The following is a 23,218-nucleotide window of genomic DNA, read 5'->3' on the forward strand; positions in this document are numbered from 1 at the left end:
CTGTAGATGGATGGAGGCGGAGCTGGTGTGTGCAGTGGACTGGTGAGTGGACTGATGCTGAAAGTTTGTGCTGAGTGAATGAGTGGACTGGCGGGGAAACTGTGGTGCGTTGGGTAGTGGAACATGCTAGCAGGCGCCTCGCTAGATGCTGTGGATGTTATGGAGGGACTGTTTTAACGGCAAAGTGTGTGGAACATGAAATGCGCTATATGAAATAACCTCGTGGTTAATGGCGTCGCCCGCGACGACCAAAACTGTCCAAACTTTTTTCCCCTTAAGTTCCAAACCTTCCCCCCAACAAAACCCGACACAACAAAGTTCATTTTAGCCATGCTCAAGTCCAGAATCAGTATTGTATGCGTGTGCGTCTATGTGTGTGTGTCAACGAATGCGAGTGCTCCGTTTGCGCACCCCAGAAAGAGAGAGAGAGAGAGAGAGAGAGAGAGAGAGAGAGAGAGAGAGAGAGAGAGAGAGAGAGAGAGAGAGAGAGAGAGAGAGAGAGAGAGAGAGAGTCACTTTATGCGCTTGCTGTTGCCAATGCTGTCCGTGCGCATTCACAAACGGAGTGGTGAAGAGGGGAAGAGAATTCACATCCTAACAGGGACAAAGGGGAAAATTTGCGGGAAAAATGCGGCTTTACAGGAATTATTTGGCATCGTGAAATTATGCGGAATATCATTGAATTTGCATGAATCCACGCGATCGCTGAATCGCGAAAAACTGGAGGGACTGCCTAGTAGTAAAGCGACAGTGGACTTATATAGCAGAGTTGAAATGAAGTGTGACACGAAGTACGAAGTTCACGCACATAGCCTAGTATGAACAACAACAACAACAACAACAAAAACGTCTCATGAAAAAGAGAACTTTGTGTAGGTGAAACCGAGATCGTGTTTCTTTAACGGTATACCGTCCAGCTCTATTGGAAACTCTAGGATTTCTGGTGCAGCCCTCCCAATCTCACTCTCACACAGCTTCCGGATACTTCTACTCCTGTCAGCTCCGCTTTCTTCACGCAGAGGGACATGAATGGTTCAAGTTCAAGTCAAGTTTATTGTCAATTTCTTTACATGCACTGGTCATACAAAGAATTTGAAATTGCGTTTCTTGCTCTCCCATGCAGACATAGACTAATAAGGACATAGACAGTATAGACATAGACAGTACTCATACATGGACATAGACAGTATGGACGTAGACATTGCTCATACAGACATTTAAAGTGCAAGACTGGACAACAGAAGACTTGTAGAGAACATACATTAAGAGGAGGTATTTTGTTGTGCTTTTTCTAAAAGTCCTTTATCGTTCTGACATAGTAATAGTAGCATTTGAAGAAAATAAATAATTAAAAAAGGTTTTATTTAAATACACCAGCAGCAGTATGTGTGTGTGTGTGTGTGTGTGTGTTTGTATGCGTGTGTGTGTGTGTGTGTGTGTGTGTGTGTGTGTGTGTGTGTGTGTGTGTGTGTGTGTGTGTGTGTGTGTGTGTGTGTGTGTGTGTGTGTGTGTGTGTTTAGTGCAGGTAGAAAGTGCGGTGTGCGTCTGTGTTGTGTGTGTACCTGTGTATGTGTGTGTGTGTGTGTGTGTATGTGTGTGAGTATGAGTTGTGTGTCAGTGTGTGTATGTTTGGGTTTTGTGCAGAAAGTGCAGTGTGCTTGTGTGTGTGTGTGTGTGTGTGTGTGTGTGTGTGTGTGTGTGTGTGTGGTGTGTGTGTGTGTGTGTGTGTGTGTGTGTGTGTGTGTGTGTGTGTGTGTGTGTGTGTGTGTGTGCATGTTTTGAGTTAGTGCAGGTTGAAAGTTCAGTCACAGATGTAGTAGTGCAGGTGGAATGTTCAGTCGCAGATATGGTGGTGGGGATGAGGGGGGGGAGCGTTGTCAGTGGCCTGGCTGGCTAGAGGCTGACAGTGAAGGGAGAGTGGGTTGAGTGTTCAGTATCTTGATTGCTTGATGCATCGTGCTGCTTGCAAGCCTGGTGGTACGGGAACGGAGGCGCCTGTACCTCTTTCCAGAGGGCTGAACAGTTTGTGTGCAGGGTGGCTTGTGTCTTTGATGATCATCAGTGCTTTTCGGGTGAGGCGTGCGGTGTAAATGTCCTGCAGGGAGGGGAGTGGTACTCCAATGATCTTCTTCGCTGTGTTCACAACACGCTGGAGTGTCTTCCTGTTTTTCTCCGTGCAGCTTCCTCCCCACACTGTGATGCAGCTGGACACGACGCTCTCTATGGTTCCTCTGTAGAATGTTGTCATGATGGAGGGTTTAGCACTTGCCTTCTTTAGTTTGCGCAAGAAGTAGAGACGCTGATGGGCCTTCTTCGCCAGTGATGTTGTGTTGGTGGTCCAAGAGAGGTCGTCGCTGATGTGCACTCCAAGGAACTTGGTGCTGCTCACTCTCTCCACAGCATCACCGTCGATGGTCAGTGGTGGCAGTTGTTTTTGGACCCTCTGAAAGTTGACAACAATCTCCTTGGTCTTGTTGACATTCAGCAGGAGGTTGTTGTCTTTGCACCATCTGGCCAGCAGGTCTACTTCTTCTCTGTAGTGGGTCTCATCGCCCTTAGTGATGAGGCCCACCAGTGTTGTATCATCCGCTGTTGTATCAAACTTCACTAGATGGTTAGTGCTGTGGGTCGTTGTGCAGTCATGTGTCAGCAGCGTGAACAGCAGGGGGCTGAGAACACAACCTTGCGGAGCCCCCGTGCTCAGGGTCAGGGTGCTTGAGGTGTTATTCCCTACCCGTACTGCTTGTGGTCTCTGCATCAGGAAGTCCAGCAGCCAGTTGCAGAGGGAGGGGGCGGAAACCTAGTTTGTCAGTTTTCTGATGAGTTGTTGTGGTATTATGGTATTGAATGCTGAACTGAAGTCAATGAACAGCATTCTCACATATGAGTCTTTATTGTCCAAGTGGGTGAGGGCTGGATGGAGGGCAGAGCAGATTGCATCCTCCGTGGATCGCTTGGCTCGGTATGCGAACTGGTAGGGGTCCAGGGTGGGGGGTAGGGTGGCTTTGATGTGTGACAGGACTAGCCGTTCGAAGCACTTCATGATTATGGGCGTCAGTGCTACAGGACGGTAGTCATTGAAGCATGATGGTGATGATTTCTTCGGCACGGGTATGATGGTAGCAGCTTTGAAAAGTGATGGGATGACTGCTTGCTCCAGAGAGATGTTAAAGATGTCTGTGAAGACATCCTTCAGCTCTTCTGCACAATCCTTCAACACTTCAACAATGGTGACCGCAGTGCTCATTTTATGTAGTTGCTCCAAGTGGACGCAAATAATAATCCAACAAGAGACAAAGCCAGACTTTATTCTATGCTTGAAATTAACAATTTTTACCATAATAACAAATTAAAAAGATGCCAAAAAAAGACATTAAAATACAGAGATGCATTAAGTGCATACTTAAAGTGCATGCCAAGTGCGGCCCCATACATATAGCATTACAAGATTAGTTCTTATGTTAGGTTATTATGAGTTTCATAATTACTAATTAACAGAGGTGGAAAGAGTACAGAAAAAATGTAATTGAGTAAAAGTATCATTACTTGTTTTGAAATCTACTCAGAGTAAAAGTAAAATTACCTCTTTAAAAATCTACTCAGAGTAAAAGTAAAATTACCTCTTTGAAAATGTAATTTGAGTAAAAGTTACTTAGTTGCTTTCAGTTAGCTTTTCTATCGAGAAATTCAATTTTTCTTCTTGAATAGCGCCCTCCATGACCTCTGTCTATTTCTGCACCAGTCATCTTCCAATAACCTGGCTATCGTGACTACAAAACCTTGCGAGCGTTGACCTGGCCCTGAGCACCGTATTCTCAGAGGGCCTTCAACCTGCATCTACGTGTATCAAATGCCTCATTATGGTTGAAACGATCAATCAGGCCACTCTTGCCTCTGGCTTATTTTGCAGTGGGGAAGTTTAAATACTAAACTTATATTGTCTTCAAAAATGAGACGGATATGAACTTCAAATACCAATGTTTGCCAGACTGACTTGGTCATGGAATTTTGAGCAGAATCAAAATAATAAGCAGGCACAGGGTCTGCCCATTGCCGACTATTGGGCTGTCAAACCAGTGACATGATACCGATGGGCGCTGGATAATGCAATGGATTAGTCCAAAATAGATCATTTACTGTATGTGAAACAGAGAATGGCAACCAGACCGAAGCCCGACGGGCCGGGTCGGAACCCGACGGGGCGGGCCGGACTCGGACAAAAAAATAGAATATCTGTCGGACTCGGGTCGGACTCGGGCTTGAAGCAAACAGACATTGTGAAAAGTGTAAGCAACCAGAGGAAACATTTCAGTTCATGCAAACGGCAGTTTTGTGATTAAAAAATAAGTAATTGAATATGCATAAATGAATAAATGTTGGTAGGCTACTCGTGTGAGGATTATTATTGGCTGTATGCACGCCACCAGTTACCAGCGGCAACATGGACGCTCACTCCCAGTCAGCCGAGCAGGAATGCCGAGTCAACTTGCTTTTTTAATAAGCGCCAAATCAACAGTTGTCAGTGAACGCGTGGTCTTTTGTTGTAGGCCTAGTGTAGGCCATGTTTTAGCATGCCTTCTTCGATTCTGTCTTAAATGTTGAACATAAAATGACGTTTGTCACTGCATTGCTCGCCAAGGATTACATTTCCAGCATGGTGTAGCAAGGAGCATAATATGGATTTAAGAAGATGCACACGCTACGTGGAGTTGCCTAAGGTAGGGACGAAGAGGTTTCCTGTTACTATTTTGTCCTCTGTGACATTTCATGTCCTTCACGTAGGTTCTTAATTCTTGTCACTTTTACTGTACAGTTGTAACTATGCGCGTGCAACCTTTCCTGATTTTATATTGACCGCATGGACATCAGGGGAAATGACATTCTCTTGGAGGGCCGAACAGGCTACTGTTCTTCGGGGTGAACTTATAGCCCATCCTTCTTAACGACAAGGAGCGGCATCTTCACGGGGCTCGCGTGGATTTATTTGCACTAACAGTAACGTAACAAATGTTCCATAGCCGCGCTGACTGCATCCAAAACGTATTCGTTAGTTTTCGCCTGTCTTATCCTCTCACGCCCCTCCCATGCATTTGATCACCGCACCCAACATCTCTGGTCTAACCGAAAGGAACATAAGGTGCGCTGTCAAGTGTGTGTGTGTGTGTGTGTGTGTGTGTGTGTGTGTGTGTGTGTGTGTGTGTGTGTGTGTTTATACTTACTATGCGTGCGTAACTAAATTAGGCTACTGCCTCATCCTAACGTCTTTGCCTATCCTGGCTGTTTATCACGTGGTATTTTGAGTATGGAGGAGCCCACATAGAAAATCTTGCTTGCGCACAGGTTCTGTTGTTATTACAGTGGTCTCGGGCTTCGGACGGGTTCGGACACAAACATTTTCATTAGTCTCGGGCTCGGGTCGGGGTTGATCACTTTTCTGTCGGCTGAGGGCCGGGCTCGGACAGAAAAAAACGGCCCGAGCCACACTCTAATGTGAAATGATAAATACGCACAGGTTCCTTAATTTCCTTAATTTCATTTTTCTCTACCTATCAGAATTTACTCAGTACTCAAGGCAGGTTCAAATGTAATTAAGTAAAACTACTTGGGCCAAAATGTAATTTGAGTAAGAGTAAAATAACACATTTTAAAAACTATTAAAAAAAAAAAGTTACTCATAAAAGTACTTAATTACAGTAATTTGAGTACATGTAATTAGTTACTTTCCACCCCTGCTAATTCATAATTAATGACTAACAAAGGTTAAAATGCAGCCTACTGTCCATGTTTAATTTCAGGCACCATGCCTGAGACCCTTCAGTCCTGCTTTCCCTTACATAAAGTGTCTTCTGTCAAAACTACAATAGGAGTGGGTGAAGGACAAACGGCGTACGGCAACACAAATGGGTCATGACGGATGATGGATGGCGACCTTGACGTCACCACAAAGCCAAGCAGCTATAAACAGTACTGCATCAATTTCTGAACAAACCAGCATCACAGACAGGCCACGTCAAGAGACACAGGTGCTGTTTCCACGTAGCAGGATATTTTTTAGCAGGGTCATTTTTTTCTCCTGTTTAGGTGTAAACGCAACATGTGGATAAAAATAAATCCTCCATTGTAACAAATGCTCATTGTAACAATGAATTTTACCCCTCTAAATGGGATACCGGAATTTTTTTTCTCCTGCTTTTTTATATCTGGATTTTAAATATCTGCTACGTGGAAACGGAAGGCCAAAACAATGCAACCAGGAGAAAAAAATATCCACATTTATCTGCATACGCAACTGAATCCTCTTTTCTGATTGGCTGATGGGGTTGCAACTAACTCCCTATAACCTGTCAGGCGTCAAACGTGCGACTAAGTTAGGCGAACTGCCGTTACTAATTCTAAACTGCAGGTTGCTATGGCCAAAAGCCAGTCGTTAGTTCTATCGCATTTGGTTGTCAAGCCAAGAGCCAGTCGTCAGTTCTATCGCATTTGGTTGTCAAGTCTGTCGCCCTAAAAGTTCTACTACATGCACCTGATAGAGGCGCTTCTGGTTACGTGCGCACTAAATTATTCTGCAGTTGGCATAATTCATAAGTTACAAATTTACAGATAGGCCTAGCAATAGATGACAAAAATACCCTGTACCAAAATTCTAAACACCTGCCTCACCATCAATTGTATCGAAACGAGTCACCTCGTCATCTGCTCCACTCCCATGGTTTTTAAAATGTAGCCTATTTCCCGCTGCCTTCCCTTTGTTATTGATCCAAAAACATCCCTTTTTTAAATTAGACTACTCTCCTCTAGTGGGGAAGGAACACATGTGAAAGGGGAAAGGGGAGAGCTATTAAAAATGACCCTAGCGTGGGGAATCTCTCTCTTTCTCTCTCTCTCTCTCTCTCTATCTCTCTCTCTCTCTCTCTCTCTCTTTCTCTCTCTCTCTCTCTCTCTATCTCTCTTTTACGCACGAAGTTGACAGGTAGCCTGTGATGATCAGCAGGGGGACATAGACGCGTGATGCGACATGTGTCGATTCAGCATAGAAATGCTTCGCAAGTTTTTGTTTTTAAACTTCCATCCCGCCGTGGTATAGGGCCAAAGGAAAATTAAATAATCACAGCGTCGGCAGGCTACCAAACGAAGATTCTAGGCGCGTCAAGTTCTTGAGGTACTGCTGGCTGCACTGTATTGTAGGGTTTGCCCAGCTGCCAGTCTGACATGGCATCAGGCATGCACCTACACCTGCTGTTATGCCAGGGGCGTCAAACATACAGTAAGGCCCTAGGGCCGGATGCAGATATTTCAATACATCCCCTGGCTTGGAGAGAAAAAAAAACAATAATATCATAATAAAAAGTGAATCTGTGGACAATTTCAAAGTTGTTGTCGTTGTCTAATGTGCGCCACCTCTAATGAGTAATTAGGAACAGGTGACAAGGAGGTTGTCGCTTTAAAGAGTTCAGGAAGTAGGCAGAAATTGTTACACTGATGAAGGCTCTTGTAGCCGAAACGTCTGTCTGACCCTGCGATGAATTAATAAAAAGAAAAGAAAAAGGGAAAAGAGGAAACAGAGTGTGATCTATTCCCTACTTAGCCGCTAATTAGCCAATGACTGAACAATGCATGTTCTGATTAATGCCACAACTGAATTGAAAACAAAACTGTGAACTAACAACTGAACGCGATCGTAACATAAGCATAATGTCTTCAGAACATGAACAACACAGCAGGGCTTTTTTTTGCTTGCCATGGACCCCTTTAAGCCCCATTTAAACCCAAAACACAACAGAAACTCTTTCACACACACCTATAATACTACTATGTGGTGTGTGCACTGAGTAATAATCCTGTTTTAAACATAAATAATAAAAAGATGGGGTAAATCATCTAAAAGTGATTAATGTTTTGGAGTTTTGGAGTTTGCAGAGCAGGTGAAGCCGCAGTACTCTTCCATTTTGAGATTGAACAGGTGAGAGTTCATTCGGGCACTAATCCACATGCTTGAAATAAACCTCAGGTTTGGCATTCAATTGTAAACAGAGCCAGTAAGTCATTTATCGAGCTAATTCCTTGCAAGAAATCTGATGAATGACCCGCGATGGCTATTCCAAACAATAATAGTTCAAGAACAGTTGAACAGTTCCAAACAATAACAGTTCAAGTGCAAGGGCAGAAGGCTTTTACTGGTATGAAAATGCTTAACATAGTTGAAATTCAATTCAGACATGTGTTCTAGTATTCCACTGATTCTTGAGAAAGTGGCTAAAACAGGTTGTAATGTTGACAGAAAAAAACAAAGTGAATTACAAAATTATATGGTATATCCTCATAGACTAAGGTCTTGGCTTTTCAGAAATGCACAAGGCCAATCTCCCCATTTTGTATGTTTTTCAGAAATCAGGCTTTTCTCCGATCATGCCTTGTTTTTTGTCAACACCGTCAGACACAATTAAAAGTAATTAAAATTGTATTGATTTGGTTGCATATGTATCTGGAGTTTTTAAGTGATTATGTGTATTTTTTGGTTCACACATATGCCTTTAAATGTTGAAAATTCACTTTTGTTCTATTTTAATACTGTTTCATGTGTTCTAATTTTAAAATATGTACCGTCATACGATGCTTACTTAACGCCTAAATAGAACAAACAATTTTTTTGTAATTTCACAAATATTCGTGTAGGCTTAAATTGGCTATTACTTTGATAAATTCAACAACATCTCCTAAGGAAAATGTTGTAAGCACATTCATTTAAAATGTCCAAAACTCCTTCTTACGGTGGTGACTTAAGAACTGACGGTGGTGACAGTAATCTGAGAGTGGTGAAAGTGGCCTAATTAGTACCTGCATTTAGCAAAATAAATAGCCCTCTCAAGTCAATGGCATCTTGCATAAACACTTTATTTTGTGTGTGCACAGTATGTTTGTGCATGTGTTTTTTTCTTCATTAGTTAGATTTTCTATGAAGTAGGCCACTGGTTCTTGAAAATGTGGCAAAAACAGGTTTTAAGTTGTTCAAATCCAAAATTTAGAGGTGTATTATCATAGATGTAGGTCTTGGCTGTGCAGTGAATGTATTGGCCAAGCTCCCCATGTTTAACATTTTTCATAAAATGGGCTCTTTCTTGTTTTGTCAACAGCGGCAGGTAGAATTAGAAGTAAAAACATATGTTTATTGTATTAAAGTGAATTACTTTAACAATTCAATATAACTGTAGATACTTATTGCATGCATATTCTTAAAACATGTCAAAAACACGTAAAACGTGTGTTTTTTGGTGAACTCCATCAGATGTCACCACCGTCAGGTTTTCTGACAAAAAAAACCTCCAAATGCACCTCAGTGGTGGCTAGAGTATCATTTTGGATCACAATTATTACTAACATGCCTAGTAATGTTTCATTAACCAGCACAATTTAGTAAAATATGGAACAAGATGATGAGCGGAACAAAATCTGACGGTGGTGACATCTGACGGTGTGAGACAAAAAAACACTCTTTTACATATTATGCATCGTTTGTTCACATTAGCCATTTCATTTTCGCTCTGTTTCTTGGGTGCTTCATACCTTTTCTGAGAAAGTATATATTAATTAACATTAATGTAATATAATACCATTAAAACCCCCGACGGTGTTGACAGTTTATGGTTGGGACAGTACCAGTGTCCAAACAAATTAACAAATTGAGGACAAAATAGTAAACTTACAGGAGCTTCAGTGATGGTGAAGTATGCAGTAGAGCTAAAGGTTTGAAATGGGGTCCTCAGTAATGAAAATGACCTTGTGCATACCTGATTTTATTGTCTTTTAGAAAAAATCTGACGGTGGTGACCAATATGCTGGACACATTTTGAGCAATCAGAAAATAATAGTAAATATTGTTTTACATGCACTATGTGCACATCTGTAGAACCACTTTAGGGGTCTGACACACCAAGGCGGTAAAGCGTCGCGGAACGGCCGCGGTTTTTACCGGCGTCAGTGAAAATACATTGAAACCTATCTGTCCTTACACACCAACCGGCGGTAGTCGGGCGTCAGCGGCGCGGGAGCCGGCTCCGCGCCGCGCTGGATTTGGAAAATAGAACTCGAGCGTATTTTTCACGCCGGCGACCGGCGGTGTCTCATTCAAATGAATGGCAAAGTAGCACGCTAGCTTTAGCTGTGGGGAGGGTTTTGAACAGGACTGGCCGCGCACGCCAACGCTGTCAGTGTGCAAGGCAGAGAAAAGCACGCCGGCCAAAACTAAGCAGAAAGACCGCGTCCGTCCTGCGACCGTTCCGTTCCGCCTTGGTATGGTGATATTGTTCAATTCTGTTAGTGATTTTTGTATTTTAAGTCAATTGAAATGATGATGCCAGTCCTTGGGACAGGCGTTTTTACAGGGTGTGGACAGGTTTATAGCCATGAAAAGTAATAAAATTACACTTAAATATTTCAAACAACTGTGTATTTGTGTAACAGACCCCTTGGCCATTACCTGGATTCATTTTGTTCGTGAACATTTAGCTGATTTTCAACAGAATTAGCATTTTACTGCTGGGACATGTTTTTGTCAAACTTTCAAGAATCAGTGATTCATTTTATTTTCAGGCTTCAGTTAAGTGCTTGAAGTGAAATTGTGTGCAGAATACTAGTGTAAATCCTTTCACAAAGAAGTTAGCCTGCTGTCATTCCTTGCACTCTATTAAAGAAACATTATTCAACTCACATTCAGACTGCAAGCACTGACTGCAGGACAGCTGTCAGAGGAAAATCACATATCTCTGAACTGCACACCCAACTAGGCAGGCTGAATCGGAGCAATGCTTTCATGTTGCTGCATTTAACGTAATGTTCTGAATTAAGATAAATTATTGGGCAATATCCCTCACAACAATGCAACACCACAGAATAATGGTGAGGGGAAGAGATTGACTTGTCGATATAAAATCACTAAGTTGAGGTTTACCCTGGGCACTTTGTGAATGCCGGACTCTACTGGACTGGTTGCCTGGCTGACTACCAAAGCTCTGCGAGTTGCATCACTTAAACACGCGGGTGCAGACTATACTGTACTGGCATCTGTCAGGTAACCAAGTAGGATTGAGTAAAGAAAGGAAAAGAGTCTCTATGCTGAGTAGCTATCTGTGCTCTTTCATGAAGAGTTCTTGAAAAATATATTGTGAAATATGTTCTATTTTAATGATTAAAAACCAAACCCTCAGCTTCTCCAACTAATTAAAACAGTATATATATATTTTTTTTTAAGTTTCCTATGTGAAACAAAATTTAGTATTCCAAAAAACTTTTACCCAAAAACATGAGCCTGAAAGGGGCTGGGGGGTCGTCTTATATTCAAGGTTATCTTATATTCGGGCCAATATGGTATTCAAGCTCCTTGCTGCTGATTGGCTAGGATGTTGCAAAGCCAAAGCATGTGCACAAAGGCTGATGGAGAGGGTCGGTTCAGAGCAAGTAGCTTTTTGGGAGGCATCCAAAACATTTGGGATCGCTGGCTTTAATCTGTGGATTTGATAAAATCACTTTCCACAGAGTGCTAATAATACACTTCAAAGCCACAGCTACTGAGGCCACCTGGCGACCAAAACACGACACGTTGTTGCCATTTGTCAAATATTGATTCAGAGTGAAGTCACACACCATACTTCTTTAAGACAAAATACTTCAAACGGACACCTCCTGTAAAGACAGACTTGCCTTCCATGAGCTGATTTGTATTCTACGGTCTCTTTCCCCAACAGCTTCTACCTTCATAACACATCCCTAGCATCTACGAAACAGAAATCCACACAACAATAGATATTTTGTCCATTCAGATCAGCTAGAAAGCTCAAACTCAATGCAATGTACCGATAAGATTTCAAATCTGCATTCCATTTACACCACCTGGAAACATAATGGAAAAGACTGGCATCAATAGCAGTGGAGTGACTGATCTCTACACTATATCCTTTCTACCATTCTAGGGGTGAATTGTAGAAGTTTCATAGCAGTCTCTCTGTGGCAAACCCTGCTAGGTGGAGACTTTGTTATGTGTCACACTGCTTAGGCTACACTATGTCTGATCAGCCATGCTAATAAAATACCTTTCAGTTTGGCAACGTTATATTTGTAACAAGTTATCTTTACGCACATTGCGTTTATGTACATTGGTAAACAATGCACCTTTGAATTAATCAATGTCACAGCTGTAACCGCACAAATACACCTAGCGCGACGCGATTGAAGCGACAGAGAATCGCTTCTGTGCAGCAAGAGCGATACGAGCGATTGAAGCGACTACAGTATGTCCGTTACAAGCAGAAGGCAAAGCATTCAAACCATTGGCTGTGGTCACTGACCTCTATACAGTCATTGGCTGTCGCAGCTGGTCGTCGAACTGCGTCACAGAAAGTTGAAAGGATTTCAACTCCAAACTGCCGCTATCGGCGTGCGAATCGCCTCTAGTCTCCAGAATCGCTTTTGTCGCGCGACTCAAGACAAAGTCAATTACTTCCATCGCTCGCCTCGCTCTTGTCGCGCTAGGTGTATTTGTGCGGTAAGGCTGAGAGTACCTGTCAGGGCTGTCTGGTGCGCCACTGCCACTCGTCGTGTCCTCTGCAGGGGGGCCTTTTCTCTCAGTAGCCTGGGACCTCTCTGGTGGAGCACACAACACAAACACAGAAAGAGGCTATTAGGAAAGAGATGAAACTGTGGTGTTGGGGCATTTCTTGTGTAAGTGTGACTCGAAATGTGTGTGTGCACACATGTGTGAGAAAGAACTGTGTTTATGTGTGTGTGTGTGCGTGTGTGCGTGTGTTTGTGAGAGAGAGAGAGAGAGAGAGAGAGAGAGAGAGAGAGAGAGAGAGAAAGTGAGAGAGAGAGAGAGAGAGAGAGAGAGAGAGAGAGAGAGAGAGAGAGCGAAACACACAACACAAACAGCAAGTGGGGGTGTGGGGAGGCAGCCACTGCCTGACAAGTCCAGTATTATTGGAGATGCTGATATATTTCTGACACCACAAATCGATCTGACTCAGCCAAGGGCGGGCGCCCGATAACCGCTCAATAGCCAGCCGGGCGCCAGCGAGTACAGTGAGGTCAGCTGACTGTCCATTCTCACGAGCACACCAAGAGCTAATGAGATGACTCCTATGGAGTGTCAGTTCCACGGGGCGGGAGCTAGCCAGTCACCCCCTGCTGTAAGGTCATCCGAGGATGGAAAGAGAGAAAGGAAGAAAGAAAGAGGAGGTCAAAAAAAAGAGAAGAGAGGCTTTGCATTTCCTATGGTCTCGCTAAATGACAGAGAGGCTGAGAGGAAAAAGGGTAAAAGTTTCAAACGAAAGAGACATTGTGTTCCATCAGCCCGGACCCAAAAATAGCCTGTCTGTCCGTCTGTCTGTCTGTCCCTTGCTGCAGTGGAAAACTATATTTAGGAATCACTGGAGTCCACTGCACACCCTGGGCCTGTGCTAAAACTTACACGGTTTGGATTAAGAAAGTCTGGGGATATGTCACATATGGTATCAGAGGGAGAGAGAAAGACAGACAAAAACGCAGCACGCACACATGCGCGCACATGCGCGCACACACGCGCGCGCACACGCGCACACACACGCACGCACGCACACGCACACACACACACACACACACACACACACACACACCAGAGGCCCGGCCAACTAGACTAGGGTATAGTTTGTGAATGCAGGCCGGCAGTGCAGAGTGTGTGTGTTTGCCCTGTGGACTAATAGCACAGTAATGTGAAAGGAATGTGGGTGGGTGTTTGGGTGTGGGGTCCACTGTCAACATGTTGCTCCTTCATAGCCAAGCCTCCTCAAACAACACTGAGAGAATTTCCCATGGTGCATCAGGATTTGTAGTGATGGTCTCATTGTGGTAGCATGCAATTCTGTATCTAGTATTTTGTTCAATTTAGCTCTGTAGTAGCATGTGTTTCTGCATCTTTCTTTTAAAACTTTCACTTATCACTGATATTTCTATACTCTCACTGTTACATGCGACGTTATAACACATCTCAATATCACTGTGACAGCATTGTTTCACAATACACGGTATACCCCGTCTAACTGAGGTGACCTATTTATAAGTTACTGGTAACGATACAAATAACATTCATGTTTCAGTCTCAGTACAGAACCTCTATTTTTGTCAGTTCTCGAATTTTGCATCATGCTGCTAATGCTTCTCATCCGTTTTTACACACACAAGTTGTGCTGATTATCATGATCCGCCAAACCCAACACTCGCTTTCGATGGCTGTGGTTTTCCGCTGCATGCAAAAGACCATGCTGACTGCAACTGCAAAGTTCTCAGCCTGCTTACAATTCAAGCTGAGCATAACCAAGCAAACGCTTCAAAAACCTTCCTCCTCTGCCTCCATTGACTCGATTTCGATTAAGCCTGGCATTCTCGGACCAACAAAAAAACACTAGTCTATTTCACATCTGTTTTTAAGCAGAAGTGAATGTAAAAAGAGGTGTCAAAAAAAGAAGACATCACAGCAGATGACTGATGAGAGAAACTAAGAAAGGAGGAACATCATAATGTGTGTGTAGGCTTATGTGTGTGTGTGTGTGTGTGTGGGGGGGTTACAATGTAATAACAAATTACACATCGCACAATGTGTAAGAAGCCAGTGTGCAATAACAGTTGGAACACCTATGACAACATCTGACTGTGAGTGCTCCATCTTGACTCAACAGCACAGAGTGGCAACAGAAGGACTCCATACTACTATGTCTGTGAACATTTTCATTCTGCAGGTGAAGGTGATGACGCCTTGGTTTTATTTGAGCGTCTGGCTCAGTGTATAGTTAAAAAAAAAAAAAAAAAGAAACGATTCGAGCACAAAGGCTGAATGCGAGTCAGGGAAACTGTGCTAACAAAGGGCCAAAAAAGTACAAAGGCGAAAGTGTCGGGATACAGCCGTTTCCGGTCTAGCCCATCATCTATGTTCCAATTTCAGATTCTCGTCCAGGTTATCATAGTCAAAAGCGTTTAGCTGTAGGCAATTTGACTTGTTGTAGCTTGATGAAATTATGTAGCTTCTATAACGGCCTTTTTCTGTTTTAATTCTGATATGGGGGGATCTGAAGACCATCCCTGGAGAGTGGGCGAGAGAACTTAACAATCAGTTGCTGACCACATGTAGTCTTGAGTACAATTAGCCAAACAAATGACCAAACTGTAGTACACTGACTTCCCATTTGGGAGCTATACGTCAGCCTGTGACTGGGTGGGTGCTGTGGGTACGAATAGGCTATGTGTGCTGCCCTTTTCCTTCCCAGTGAATGGAAACGCTGATCATCATGCGGGCAGGAAGTCAGAAACAGGAAATGGGAACGACTGAGTGAAGGGAGGGGAATATAACAGGGAAATCTCCAGGAACATGAGCACAGTACTTCAGCAAAAAAAAAACCAAACAAACACTGAAACATACCCAGTCTGCCAAATAATCACTCACAATAATCTTGGGACAAAAATATACGCATGAAGGTTTGGTAAATGGCATCCATGAGCTAATAGATGGAAGAATGAATGCTTTAGCACAACACCTAGGCATCAGGATATTATAGGCTCCTACTACAATAAGCTTTAAAAAAAAAAAAAAAAAAAAACTTTGATACGGCGGAGAGTAGTGGTGGATTAGCCCAGCTTAGTGGTGTAAAAAGCCAAGGCCGCTGTGAAGCGGGGAAAATCAATTCAGCAAGTATTTACACAGCTACAAATCTTACCGTTGTGTAAATATCAAAGTTAATAACACAAATCTGTGCAGCAGTGGTAATAATACACGGTTCTCAAATGCTGTTTACACTGTTGTATTGACAGGGGAGAAGAAACGGCAAACAAAAATGCCAACCTCTGTCAAAATAAACGTGTAACGGTGTGCTTCTTCTACCTAGATTCTAGAAGATAGGCCTACTCCTCTTTGTGTGACTATGACTACGTTTAAATATAGGTCTACAACACCTTGTGGAGGAATGCAATATAGCTTAATGTGGTTTCTCATGACAGAATTTGACCCCTCACTCCCTCAATCTCTCTGACCATCTCAGTTGGTTGGGTTTAACTTGGGCGAATAGCTAAACTGGATCATATGGCTGAACCCAGACACTGCCAGGGATTGCCTGAATACATTTCTCTCTCAGCACATCTGGATTATCTTACTGGGCCCTATAACCATCTCAGTGCAACTTCTGAATGACAATGGCCATCATCGTGTTAACTTAATAAGTGCATGTCTTTGGTTTCTGAAATGTAGTGACCAGACCAAGAAATCTCTCTGGCCAAAGAAGATAGAAACAAACACACAACACAGACGTCTTTTGTGCTATGTTCTTTCAGCATGTTTTAACCGTTAAGAGAGTACTCGCAAACACATCTATCCACTCCCTAGAGAAATATAAAGAAGGCATTATGAGGCTACCATCTCTCTCTCTCTCTCTCTCTCTTACACACACACACACTGAAACACACACACACACACACACACACACACACACACACACACACACACACACGCACACGCACACACACACACACACGCACACGCACACGTCTCCTAAATGATAGTCCAGAGGAGCGGGGCATCTGTGAGCGAGCACAGGGTCTCAAACATGATTAACATTTCACACACATTCCAGTTCACCAGAGTAGCCCTCTTGGTCATTCCTTCCTTCTAACAGGAAATAATCGGTTTTAACTAAAGCAGTGCCAGCTGACAACTGAGCAGTGTGATCCTATTATTATTATCATTACATCTATGGAGATTAAAGTTGCAATCACCGGTCAGGAACAGGGGAATAGTGCCTTTGCCTATCTGAAAACCATCTAACCCCAGGACACATGCACAGGCCTGTGGAGTGTCAAGGAGTAGGGCTGGGTATTGCAGCTATGTTCCTGTATCGATTCGATTTCGATTCTGAGGGTTTTGAATCGATTAATCACGATTCGATTCGATTCAATTCGATTCACTCCGAATCGATTCAATTCGTTCCCTTTTTGGTGCAAGGATTTCCCCCAAAAGATGCTGTTGCCTATTTTTATATAAAAATGTCAAAGGGCTGTGGCTTGACAGTGTTAACAGATTGCTAATTTGTAATAAGTAGGCCTAGGCCTAATTGACTAATACCTACTGGGTATTTTCCATAGACCTAAATGAAACAAAAAGAACATAAAGAAAAAGAGCAAAAAAATCGATTTTGTGCCCTGTGAATCGATTATGTGAATTTTAAATGATATCGATCGATTATCGATTGAATCGATTATTTTACCCAGCCCTATTAAGGAGTGTTCATGGCAAAGTCCACGGTTGTCAGATAGCCTGCAAAGATAGAACATAGAAACTACTCTGTCCCAATCTCACTATCCACTTCCAAAAAATGTAGGCCTATTGATTGTGCTACTCACAACAAAGCCACGGTAACGTGAGGATAGCCAGTCCTGTGGAGACAGGGGAATGCAACCCATGGCTGCCTTCGCTACCCTATTAGGACATGCTTAGCTTGAAAATACTTAGCGTTTAACGAGTCGCTAATCTCTAGTTCTACAAATGCTTTGAACGATTACCGTGATGCTTTTGGCTGTGAGGCACAGAACGACTTTCGCCGGAGAATCGGCAATCTCAAAAAAAAGTTCACTATTGCTTGCTGCCTGAACATCAAGTTGTGCAACATACTCACGGCGACACACTAGTAGGCTACCCAATGGTTTATAGTGAGCACGGACACTAGCGAGGAAAACAAATAGGCCTAAACACTCATGCATGAAACGCTTTGCATAGTTCTAGCTGTAGATGAGTTACTTTGAGAAACAGAGTAAAGCGAGCATTGGGGAGAAGAAATTATCAACACCACTGGACAAGACAACGAGCATGGCGCAGCAGCACAGTTCTATCCAAAATTAGTAACCAAAAGATCAGTCCAGCCCCACTCACTGCTGGGCTGTGTAACATACATTCAACCAAGGACGTCTATAAGCCCATGTCTGAAATGTATTAGTAAACACGATTCATCTTCACACCGTAGCCATGTAGGATGCTAACAAGATTAGCCTGCAGAACGAGACGCCATGATCCAATTTATGTAGTCTCGAAGTGATAACAAGAGGTTAAATTTGATGTCTGTATGACATTCACGTTCCAAAACGACTAGTTCTAACATGAATCTACAGGTGGCACTTGCAGAGTGTCTGGTCAAGTCAATAAATGGCACGAGCAGCTTCAGTAGTCAACCTGTTTCTGATCTGACTAGGAATTTCAGGCCAGAATTACACAAAATTAAGGTGGCTTGCAATGTAGTTGACAAAACCATTCTTCACCTTTATAACCGCATGAAACATCTTTGGGCTTTTCGACCAAACTATCATCAACACCAACTAAGAGGTTGCTTTGTTTTTGTTTTCTCCAAAACCACTTTCGTTAAAAACACATACCGATAGGGCATAACTGTTTAAGGAATCAAAAGGCGGCTTACCAGCAGTCTTGCTTAAATTGGGCATTTCGTTGTGTAGGCTAAAGACGACGCTTTTTTTTACATTCTAACAAAATGCAAAAACAGCAGAGGTGGTGGAGCAGTGGAACCCTGTGATGTGATCATGACAGCACTACCGCACAGCACTGGAGGCGTTCCCTGTTGCCACAACTGCGAAAAGCACGCAAGGCCAAAGCAATCAACCTGTTCATCATAGCAAACAAAATCCTATCCACTGTGGGCCTGACCTTCATCGAGTTTTCCATGACTGATTATTAGACCAATTCATCACGAAACCAGAGAGGGTTACTTATGACATAACACAAATCCACCTCTGTGACAAACTTTACTCATTCAGAGAGCAAAACATGTCTCACTGTCATTCATCTCTCCACCTATTGTTTCAGAAACAACACAAGTAAAGCATCAGGATAACCTTCCATTATGACTTAGCCATCAAAATGCATTCTATCAGAAGCAGCTTGCTGTGACAGTAATGCAGACAGACCTGTAAGTTGGGTTAGATAGGCAGCGGGGAATGGATACTAACATGTTAGGCAGGAAAATCCTGTGACAGGTGAGCTTAAATGGTTTGCACTGTCCCTGTGCACAGGCAGTCTCTGTAGCCTGCGTATAGCTAAGGAGATTGTAGCCGAAAGACTCCCTCGAATTCCCAGCAGTTTCCCAGCAAGTTCTAATTGGTCCAGTTGACATCAACATGAGGCATCTAACACACTGGTTTCAAAGTAAGCATGCTGGTTTGTGGTAGACCTAGGCTACTCCAAAAAAGCCCTTCTCTTTTGTCTTCTCTTCACAAGTGCGCAAATAAGCCTTTCTAGTGGCCTACCTGCAAAATAATTACCTTTTCACTTCCACAACAGGTGTGATGGAGGTGACTCATGGTTAAGGAGGGTAAAAAAATGAGCATATTCCACAAATAATCAAATAGGCCTAATAGAAAGCCCATTTCACAAATGATAGTTCTACCCATTTCACAAGCAATATTTCATTACAATACTATAATATTCCTTGCTGAATGGGCAGAGAGCTTGAGTTTTCCAAACCGTGTCAGTTAGTTAACATGGTAGGTTCATGCAGCTCTGGCATGCTGCCCAACCAGCGAAGACAGATGTGTATCAATGATGTTGCTCTTGCCTTGTTTCCTGGTATGACTGTTAGACTTGGACACTTTAGACTCCACTTTTGACGTCAGGGACTTCAGGGAGCCTCTGGTTGGAGCCACTTTGTTGCGATACTTGGCCAGCCACTGAAATCTGGGTGATGAATCTGGGTACTGTTCGCAGACATCTACACAAAAAGAAAGAAAGAAAGAAAGAAAGAAAGAAAGAAAGAAAGAAAGAAAGAAAGAAAGAAAGAAAGAAAGAAAGAAAGAAAGAAAGAGGCAGCCATAAATTTGTCGCCAACTCAAAATTCTTGTCAAGTTATAGGGGCACTGTCAAAAACAGAGTAACAACTTAACTACACGCGACTACCAGAGGCACAACAGAAGAGACCCATGACAAATACCACTTCTTCATGTAACATTTGAAGACATTCAAGAATTACATTAAATACATAGGCTACCGGTACATACATGATTGTATTATTATTGAATAGGCTATTATTTGACACACTTCACACACACATACACACACACAAACACACAAAACACACACACACACACACACACACACACACACACACACACACACACACACACACACACACACACACACTTAGGCCAAACATCTTGTGGTACACTTTCAAACCAAGCACATGAAGATATTTAATGCCCTGTCTACAGTTCTTCTACTTACTTGAATGGTGCAAAATCCCCTCAGAAAGACCACTGTCCATCTCTGCCTGTGTTTCCGAACCCACTGTGTAAAGCCTGTGTGACTGCTCACACAGAGTGTGATTCACAGCGACGGCTCCATTCACTCTTCACAGGCAGACGTAGATTTTCCTCCTCCACTAAAAGTGACACATCCCTCACAAAGCACACTATAGTGTTTCTCTCTTCGTTCCTGTGAATGTGACCTCACACAAATTCACCGCTTGACGACACAATGGCTTGTCATTCTTGCAAATGAGCCACTACAATTATGCAAGAGAGAGAGGGGGGGGCACTCTTCCCAACATACAGAGTACACTCCATCCACATGACAAGACAAGACTCCGCCTCTTTCCTGAATACATCCACTCCTCCTTTTCGCATCACGTCTTGTCACATTCCTGATCCGTGAGCTAAACAGAATCTGCTACATCAACCTGAAATACCAGCATTGATTAATGCTTAATCAGGGACTTTTTGGTTTACAGTCAACAGTTGTTCTGACTAGTCATTCAGATACTGAGAGGAAATACGTAGTGTGAGATTTTCTTTTGCCGTTTGGTAGGGGCAAAAAGAAAACACATCGGACTAGTCTGACAGGTCCTTCCCTGTTGCCAGCTCTACGGAGATAAGCACATGAAACCTAATGGTGTATCGCTCCGTTCACAGGCCAGTAACTTAGCAATGGTGACTAAAAAAAGACAATTTATAAGGATGATGCAAAGGGATACAATGGGGGAACAATGAGGGCAGTTGCATTGGAAGAGCATATCAAGGAAGTGTCCTCATTCACACTGTGGAGTGTACCAAGGACTCTGAAAGAGTATTACTTCCTCTCATGGTTTCCTGGTTGCCAAGGAATGGCTTGGAATATTCCTGACGTCACAACTGTCAAGTGTCAACCCGGAGGTTTATTTTGAAGATATCAGATAGACTTGCACACTGAAGTGGTAATACGTAAGTGGTAGTTAGCTTAGAGACAGCTAAGCGTTTAATTTGAATTTTGCACACTGGCCATTTCGCTGTTCTTTCCCCTGATGGGATTGCCTGATGAAGGTCTAGTACCGAAACGTCGTTATTAAAGAAAGAACAGCGAAATGGCCAGTGTGCGGGAGTTTCTTTAAGTTGTTGCTGAGTGACCCATGGGCCATCTCCGACGCACCTGCCAGCTGAGGTGTGCAAAAGAAGTCAAATTTTAACGTAATTTGAATTTTGACCATGTTCCAATATTAGTAAAGCCTTGCTGTCATGGTGAGTCATAGTATCACTAGCGGCTGGGGCCATGGAGGTGCAGCCAGGTGCAGGATGTACTGGTTTCAAAATCGGAAGGTTGCAGGATCAAGACCCACTGTGCCTGACCTGGTCAAAGAGTACTTGAGTAAGATACTGAACCTCCAATTGCTCCTACTGGCAGGCTGGCATCCTGTGTGCCTACTGCGCAAGTTTGAGAATAAGGGGAAATGAGGCATACAATATAAAGTGCTTGGAGTGCTCGCAGAAGTAGACAACCATTATAAATGTAAATGCAGAGCAATGTTTGGAAGTCAGAGGCTTTGGTTCAATGTAGCGCCAGTTGACATGGACATGCCCTGAAGAAGGCTCAACTGCCGCTACGCATGGGCAATTTTAAAAGTCCTTAATGGACATGTCATAATAATAAGACATTTTTAACTATACTCTTTGGAGTGCCTTGGTGAAGAAAAGTTTTTTCTCTTTTCAAGCAACTTTTTTGTAAATGCAGAGCATTTCTTATGACAGAGAGGGTGTAAATGTCTTACCACTCCAGGCCTTGTTGACCTCGCTGAGGAAAAGGCGCGAGTGGGATCCGAATGGAAGTCGCATCTCCAACTCCTCATTGTGAAATGTCACCCTACATCTGGTATCAGCACCTGTGGAAAAAAGACAGACAGACAGACAGACAGACAGACAGACAGACAGAGAGACAGACAGACAGACAGACAGACAGACAGACAGACAGACACACACACACACACACACACACACACACACACACACACACACACACACACACACACACACACACACACACACACACACACACACACACACACAAATTGTTACAAATCGAAAGGGATACTCTCTTACTAAAGACACACACACACACACACACACACACACACACACACGCACACACGCACGCACGCACGCACGCACGCACGCACGCACGCACGCACGCACACACACGCACACGCACACACACACACATTCAGGGCCATCCCTAAATCCGTGGCAATACTACAATGCAGTGTAACTCGTGCATATCTAATGTGAAGTATAATACAGGTTTTGTCACACATTAGATTTAGGCCTAATAGAATGACTTACCGACAACAGCAAGTTCATCTGGAGAGGAGACTGTGGGAGAGAAACTTAAGTTACTGATCACTTTTGAATTAGAGCTCTACTGTTACAATCAACGGTACATCAAGACCAGGGTTTCCCCAGCATTTGACAGTTAAGGCGGTCACGTTGGCAACAAAATACCTCCCAACTCGACTGGGTACCACCTTGGTTCATAAATGTTCAGTGGAAAACACTAACGATTACTATGGGGTATTTAAAACACAATAGCCCTCTATAAAGTTATGTAAACATACCTTCAGCAACTGTGAAATCATATGAAATGGGAATGACACCATCCAAGCTGACATCATCTCCAGTGATTGCCATTCGTCGGTGTAATAAATACACAAACAGCCTGAGAAATAATGCACGTTTTGAGGTCCAGTTTACTGTAGACATAATGGAACATTTCCAAGTGGTTAATTTGTAGACTTACGCATGTTCTTTGGAACGTTCCACCAAACCCAACAGCCTGCTTTCTGTGACACTGTCTAAAAGGATAAAACATTGAACTGCCTGGTACAACTTAGTTAAGGAGAATGCTTCAAAA

The 23,218-nt window shown here is 43.1% G+C and overlaps 1 protein-coding gene across 4 annotated transcripts in view; it reads right to left on the minus strand.

Moving 5' to 3' along the window:
• inpp5b (inositol polyphosphate-5-phosphatase B) overlaps positions 1–23,218 on the minus strand; it is a 54,595-nt gene that overhangs the window by 30,579 nt on the left and 798 nt on the right. The window contains exons 2-7 of one of the 4 annotated variants that reach the window (XM_063199088.1): positions 23,105–23,184; positions 22,923–23,023; positions 22,651–22,680; positions 22,083–22,193; positions 19,626–19,778; positions 12,555–12,636 (exon numbers count right to left, since the gene is read on the minus strand). In XM_063199088.1, the coding sequence (XP_063055158.1) occupies positions 12,555–12,636; positions 19,626–19,778; positions 22,083–22,193; positions 22,651–22,680; positions 22,923–23,023; positions 23,105–23,184 (557 nt within the window). Of the gene's footprint in view, positions 1–12,554; positions 12,637–18,473; positions 19,591–19,625; positions 19,779–20,287; positions 21,207–22,082; positions 22,194–22,650; positions 22,681–22,922; positions 23,024–23,104; positions 23,185–23,218 lie in introns of those variants that run through there. The other 3 variants (XM_063199089.1, XM_063199090.1, XM_063199091.1) reach the window with 3 other exon arrangements.

Source organism: Engraulis encrasicolus, chromosome 5 (assembly GCF_034702125.1).
Source record: "Engraulis encrasicolus isolate BLACKSEA-1 chromosome 5, IST_EnEncr_1.0, whole genome shotgun sequence".
NCBI classification, from domain to species: Eukaryota; Metazoa; Chordata; class Actinopteri; order Clupeiformes; family Engraulidae; genus Engraulis; species Engraulis encrasicolus.